Source organism: Physcomitrium patens, chromosome 18, assembly GCF_059467195.1.
Source record: "Physcomitrium patens ecotype Gransden chromosome 18, ASM5946719v1, whole genome shotgun sequence".
NCBI lineage: Eukaryota > Viridiplantae > Streptophyta > Bryopsida > Funariales > Funariaceae > Physcomitrium > Physcomitrium patens.
In genome coordinates this window covers 84,637-91,794 of record NC_143427.1, presented here as the reverse complement: position 1 = coordinate 91,794, position 7,158 = coordinate 84,637, and the positions used below count along the sequence as shown (strand labels likewise).

The 7,158-nt window shown below is 43.6% G+C and overlaps 1 protein-coding gene across 1 annotated transcript; it reads right to left on the bottom strand.

Moving 5' to 3' along the window:
• Positions 1–4,192: 4,192 nt before the first annotated feature.
• Positions 4,193–6,790, bottom strand: LOC112278581 (flavonoid 3'-monooxygenase). Its single transcript, XM_090244314.1, has 4 exons — positions 6,495–6,790; positions 6,013–6,379; positions 5,192–5,534; positions 4,193–5,077 (listed from the first exon to the last, which is right to left on the bottom strand). Exons 1-4 carry the CDS (start codon positions 6,727–6,729, stop codon positions 4,442–4,444), a joined length of 1,581 nt encoding a protein of 526 aa, XP_090100440.1. The 5' UTR covers positions 6,730–6,790; the 3' UTR covers positions 4,193–4,441.
• Positions 6,791–7,158: the final 368 nt, after the last annotated feature.

Sequence of the window (7,158 nt, the reverse complement as noted above, 5' to 3'; positions counted from 1 at the left end):
CTGAACACTAAGCTCCAATCTCATGCCTAAAAGATAATTTCTTGATATATCTTCAGACATTCCTTCCCACCTTGCTAATAGGTCTCGCATTTGATTTAGTCTAATACGCATAGTGCGAATTATCCTAGGGATATCATCTAAACATTATTTTTGTATGACAACCAATATTGCATGGCATAACTCTTGATAGAGCTTGACTTTGACTATATGATTGTCTATCTTTGACTTAAAAGATAATGATCCATATCCTTCTATATTGCACATTTCGTATACTTGACTTTCTATAATCCTTTGACTTTGTAATTGAGTATCATTAAATTTGAAGAGCATAATATTATTCTCTCGAAAATTGACTCCATAGTCATAGAGATTCTTACCAAGAGAAAAAGTATGACCCATTTCTACGAGGGTTTAAGGTTTAGGATTTAGGCTTAGGGTTTAGGGTTTAGGGTAACATGGATGTCGTAGAGGTTTTGATCCTCAATATCTCTCAATAAATCACAATTTTTTTTGTTGTATAATTTTGCCAAGGCTTAGAGTGATCCAAAGACCTCTATAAACGTTTTTGTTTATCAAAAAGATGTGTTTCATTTTCTATAATTTAGGATTTAGAAATCCTAATTAGGGTCTTCAGACCCTGATTAGAGTTCTGACTTGCATATTTCTTCTCATGTGAGAAGTGTGTATGGAGTATAAATGCGTACAGAACTCTGCTTACTTAAAGCAATCCCCCATAGATAGGTGGTTCACCTAGTCCAGGTCTAGAGAGTCCTTCAAGCTGCTTGTCCATATGTCTTTGCCCACTCTCCACCTACTATACCACCGGCTCTCCTTTCATCAGGATCATCGTTGACGGAGTCAATATCAGCTCCATCTTTGACTTCTGCAAGACTCCCAAAGGCGACGTTGGTGCCTACCTCCAATGCATCCGTGAGTGTAGCCTTCGAGACTATGCTGCTTACTGTAGCGTCGTCTGTAGTCACATTATAGATTCTACAAAATCAGACATCGACATGCTTGTTAATCACCCTGCAGTCACGTCCATTCCTCAATCGACCTCGATCAAGACAACAGAGGGCTCAGCAGTAGCGGGTACTATGTGAGCCCGACCAACATCATCCTAGGCAATGAATTCTACAATGCGGCACACCCTGTACTCTAGTGGGCCGAGCTCGAGTGCTCCAACCACTGGCTCAAACTGTCACATCCCGATGGTCCATCGTAGGACAAGTCCTCGTACCTCAACGCTCGATCGTAGCTCCCCAATGCACCAACTCGCGATAACCCTTCATGACACCCTATGCTCTGATCTCTCGTCGTTGCTTCTTGTGCCGCCGTAGGCATCCACTGTAGCTGCTCCGACATATGCACTAAAAACCACACTCAACAATGGTAATTCTGCCCATCCTTACATGGCTGTGTCCAAGTACCGAGCCGAATGCAGCCAATACTCAAATACTTAAATGCACCCAAACTCGCACGCATCGCCTTTCTAAGAGCTCTCTTTTTTGAAAGTCCCTACATGCTATCTCCGAGTAGTAATATCGCCACGGATTGCAACACCTAGCTTTCTCGCCCGGATGGACAAATGGGCCCTCCATCCAATCATGGCTCCTCCCTCTCATACATCGCCTCACCTAGAATTCCAACATCCGGAACTCATTGCACCCGTACATGTCTATCACCGGCCATGCCTCCTCATCCTCGGTGTTTGATGACAGAAAATTGTTGAACGATGCATCAAGAAATGTCTGTAATCCTAGCGACCAGGTCTCTCGGCCCCCAACAGTGATGCCAATCCCAAGTTCAACCCTCGCATGTCCGTTCAACTTGCTCTCTTCTTGCCTCCCCATAAAAGCCCCCTTCATCGCTCCCCGCCTCGATCCGCGATTCCTCGTTTGCCATCAAAAACCCCAAAAACTCACCCTTGGACACCGACGACCTCGGCGAGCTCCAAAAGAAATTGTTGAATGCGTGCAACTCTAAACCCTACCCCCAAAAGTTGTGGCTCCTCTGGTACATCCCATCCAACGTGTCATCTCGAGGCGCCTCTACATCATGCATTGCCGTGGATAAGAACAAGGTTCACCACCGAATTGCATACTGTGCTTGCACATCCTGCAACATAGGCATGTAGTCACCCATCGATTTATACAACGATGGCGACGATAAACTCCCCCTTCTAGTGATGCTAGTCTCTCCGCTCCACCGCTCATAAATGGTGACTTTTTAAACCAGGTTTGCGTATAAAGTGGTTCGTGATAAGCACGAAAAGAGTGGTGTACATGCGCAATTGGAATTGGTTAGTAATCCATACCTCGCGAGTATGTGCATCTATTTTCGTTGACGTCTATTTATTAGTTTGCTTCGTGATGATTTTAACCAAACCGCACTGTAAACTGACCTACTTAACTAGTGAAATTACTTTATATAAAGTTCAAGTTCACATGTTAATGTTCGTTGAGTTATTGGTTGGAAAGGGGCTATAGGTTCCTTTCTTGCCCCACCTAAGTTGCTTGTGAATTTCAGAACTTGTTTCAAAGTAATCTTTGTCTTCCTTTTCAAACATGCTGTGAAGAGCATGAGTATGAGAGCGTATTGCATTTGTACTATTGTAATGTCTTTGGCTGGTCATGACAGGGAGGGAATTTCGAAGCTGAAGATTTAGAATTTAGTTTGAAATCACGAGGCGGTAGAAAAAGACTGAGACTCAATCAAGTAGATGATCTCTTGCCCCGAAAGCATGTATCCCAGCCTCATGAATAGATGGTCGATTTTGTTACATTTTTACAGCATTAGTCTTAGCTTGAAGATAAATGTGTCATTGTAATTCTTTTTTTTGGTGTATATACATTTTATTAATGTAAATGCGCAGCTCGCTATTAAGAGAACTTAGAGAATCCGTCAATTGATCGGCGCCAAAGGTCTAGGATTTAGAGTTCAGCGTTTGAATCTAGCAAAGCCTAAACTAAATGAGGTAAGAATTATGTCTTTCCTTTTTAGTGCAGATATGGTATCTGAGGTAGAATTCAAATGTGATGCAAATTCTGGAAGATGGGATTTTCATTAGATTGTGAATCATATCTCTGCAAATTATATCTCTACCTTTGAATCTAGATGTATTAAACCATAAACCTGGTTTAATTGGAGTAGAGTTGATGGTTTATGGTGTGGCATTTGGAATATAAATACATGCAAAATACCTGCAGTTGAATACTTTTATGTCAAGTACCTCTGTCAATTTCTCCAGGAGTTCGTTCACCAAAAAATCTTGATAAAGAAAATCCTGTTAAAGTATCTCCATTTGTATCTTGTATGTTGAATTGTCATCAAATGTGTACTCTAATTGTTATTCTCAACTAGACATTTATAAGTTTGAATTCAATCTATAAATATTAGTTTTTTTAATTTATAATTTAGAATTAGATAAAAGAACATGATATTAAGGATTTTAAAGATTAGCCTTTTCCTTTTGTGGTAACTTTTAGTGATTTTTGATGTAATTTAGGGTTCAGGGTTTAGGATAGATTACATTGGGTCTAACCATAGAATCGTATGGTATGAGATCTGTTAAACTTGGTCGTCTCATTGTGCCTAGTATACAATCCGTCGACCTCAACAATATTGATTGTGCATGTTTTTATGACTCAGATTTATACACCACTAGCTTTGCACAGTTTTACTTGGCAAAGAACAGTGCAATTTGTCGTTCAAAAGCTCACAGGTATTCCATCGGAGTGGCATGATTCTGTCCTGTTTATTCGTTTTCATTAGCATGTGCGATTTGTAACCAGGAGGTTGGTTGTTTAGAGATAACGCGAATCACTCTGAAATGCATGCGACCACCAACACTGGAGCAACAAAGTAACCTGTTGGTTTAGATGATTGTCCTTGACATGAGCTCTCTTGTCACAACGGCTCAACAGTAATGTCAAACTAGCACAAGAATAGTATGTACCAGAGACTTTTTATCTAGACGTGCACAAGAGACCTTAAACCAACTTCAGTGACCTTTAATTTGATGATTTGGTCAGACACTTGTGCACCCACATGTGCCAGGAAATCATGCATAAGCCAAGTTGATCATTGTACTCGGTCTTTCCTTCACAAGTCACGGTGCAAATATGTGCATAGTGAACGTCGCCCGACACCTACAACGCACTTACACGATTGTAGAATAAAGTGAGAACAATTGAAGGTCAAATACAAAAATCGATAGGTTTAATTTTCAATTGTACTGTTTTAGAAGAGAAACCTAAACCCACCACCCACCACCCGCCGCATTTACAACTTTATGTATAATTAAAAGTTTCACAAATTGAGACACCTTCCGTGCATCAGGGCCTCGAAGCGAATATTGAGTTCACTTTTACATTCAAGATCCCCGAACACAATATTTGTCTTTCTCCCTAGATGCATTTCCAGAATGTGATTGAGGCAATCAATTTTCTGCTACGCTCTCCAAAGAAAGTTCAAATCTGGGTTTCGGAACCAAGAACAGCGGTTGCTTCTTGCTGACGGAGAGGCCTATTGTCTCAGTCATGTCCACCTCAGTTTGACCTTCCGGCAGAGACCAGTCGAATACATAGAGGAGATTCGCTAACATCAAGGCCACCATCGTATTCGCCAGCCTGTATCCTGGGCACATCCGGAGGCCTTTTCCGAACGGCATGAGCTCGTAGGGATCACTTGTGCTCATGTGATCCACGTGAGGGCGTGCAAGAAATCTATCAGGATCAAAGCTGTCAGGGTTGTCGTATACACTTGGGTCTCGGTGGATTGCGAAGGAGTTCACTAGCACCTCCGTTCCTGCCGGGAAATGGTACCCAAGAAGCTCTGTAGGCTCTCTTGATTCATGGGGAAGTAAGAGCGGAGGATGCAGCCGGAAATTCTCTTTCATCACGGCTTGCAGAAAAGGGAGTTGTTGGATGTCGGATTCTTCCACGAGGCGCTTGGAACCTATCACTGAATCCATCTCAGTCTGTGCTCGCTCGATCAGTTCTGGCCTCCTGATGAGTTCGGCCATAGCCCATTCTGAAGTGTTCGAACTAGTCTCCGTCCCAGCATTCAACATTTCCTGTTCTACAGACCAGCTGTTGGTTACTCTCGATGCCCTACACGTCCTACGCCAGTGACTAAGAAATATCATTATGCAAAATAGTGCTCAAATGAGAGACACAAAATCTCTTACCTGTAGTAGCTTTAGAAGGTCCTGGTCAGGGAGATTAGTGCCGTTTTCGAATGGCGTCTCCATTAGTACATCTTCAAAATCTGGGACATAGCTTGGGTCGTTTTTCATTTTTTTATAATTGTTTCTGTGGCTGTCGAGGTCGAAAAAATCAGCCGTGAGTTTGTCTGAAACATCGCGGATCTTGGAAAACTTGGATGCATGTCCTTGTAATTTAGTGATGAAGCTCAAGTAGGGCACAAAGTCGCTTATGACTACAGAACCAAGAAGTTCAAAGACACTGGAAGTCATCTTCTGAAGGTCTTGTCCTTGCTTCTCACCATCGTCTCCACTGACACCGTAGAACCTGCGCACGCGCATGCGGGTGTAACAATGTGAGTAGACAAGAACACTAAATCACTAAGTGAAAACACAATGTAGCAAGGCCCTGCTTTCATGTAGGATGAGACTCTAACAAGTTCATACTGAGAAAAGAGGAGTGTCTTTCTTTTACTTAAGTTGCAAAACCTCTCTAGAAGCAGGTTCGACATATTGCATCAGCATCAAAATTGTAGAGAAGTTGAAAATACTTGAAGAGATGAATGGGGTTTCAGAGTTAAGACGAAATTGAGGTCACCCTGTGTGGAAAGGAGCAAAACTTCACAAAATCCTTGTTGAAGTTTTGATGAGTTGAAAAGAAAAAAGCTCCAAAGATGATTTTTCCTTCAGGGATTTGAAGTCATACACCTGTTCTGGAGAGGATATCGTGTGTCTTCTAACTACCGTAGCAATTTATTCCATCAAGAGAATACCCCACTACTCTGAGAAAGCAAGCTATGGCGTACCTCTTGCCGACGACCATCCGGGTCATGTTGTTGGAAGTTGTGCCATGCAACCAGGTTTGGAGATTCACTGGATTGCCCTTTTCCGACTCCTCTAGAAGAACTTTCATCATGCACTGGATCTCCTGTGCTCTTGTAACTTCGTAGGAGGCATGACGCCTTGGGGAGAAGAGCTCTGTATTCAGAAGCCTGCGCAGCTTGCGATAATAGGGTCCATACTCAGCGAGGCCGATGTTTCTGTAGTTCTCGTCATTGTTGTTCCAGACGGTCCATGAGAACCTCTTCGGCCGCGAAGCAAAGCTTGCATCAACGGTTGTGTAGAACTCCTTAGCCACGGCAGCCGTGGAAATCACTAAACATGGCTTGGCCCCTGGTGGCACAATGCATTTCAAGGCTCAGGATAGGGAGGATCAAATGGGAGACATCAACTGACAAGGCAACAGCAACAGAATTGTTGGACTGTGAAGGGAACGTTGGAGCCACACCTAACCGGAGATACATGAGACCTCCATACTTGCCGGCAAGTTTGTGCAGGTTTCTGTGGGGCAGGTCTCCCAACGCTGAAAAGTTTCCCACAACTGGCCAAGGCCAAGGCCCTGGTGGGCATCGCCTTCGCTGCAGAGCCTCAGCATGGAAGTAAAGCACCACGACAGAAATAAGCACTGCAGCTACAAGAACATCGGCGAGCTCAAATCCAAACAGTAGTCCACCCTCAGCCATGTTTATGATTCCTGTCGATCACGCTAGTAGTACGCCCTTTAAACCTACCAGGTGGCCAGGTTTTTGCAAGCCCTGGAAGCTAACTTGCGGCCGACGACCATCATAAGTACCCACCAATTTTGGCACCATGACAGTGGCAGAGTGAAATACTAGCGTCATCCAACGCCGTGAAATGACGTGTGTCACGACGGCTGGACAAAAGATCCAGTTGTAATTGGGTTTCAACGATGCGATGCGAGTGTGTGGTCCGCTAGGACCATGACGAGCATGGCCACACGATTCGGCACTGCGCGAGTACGAAAAGTGCCACTGGAAACTGCACACTTTCAAGCAGCCACGCGAAGGTCACCAAGGCAGCAACGCGGTCCAGCTCAGCCAGAGGATTACCCTTCCCCTCACTTTGTTGTGATTAGTTTGTTTTTCTCTTTG

Excerpts from the sequence above, each read along its gene's own strand:
- LOC112278581 (XM_090244314.1), bottom strand. The coding sequence starts at position 6,729 with ATGGCTGAGGGTGGACTACTGTTTGGATTTGAGCTCGCCGATGTTCTT. Across the intron at positions 6,380-6,494 it reads TCTCATGTATCTCCGGTTAG|GGGCCAAGCCATGTTTAGTG; the intron begins GTGTGGCTCCAA and ends TTGTGCCACCAG. Across the intron at positions 5,078-5,191 it reads ACCTTCTAAAGCTACTACAG|GAAATGTTGAATGCTGGGAC; the intron begins GTAAGAGATTTT and ends TCTGTAGAACAG.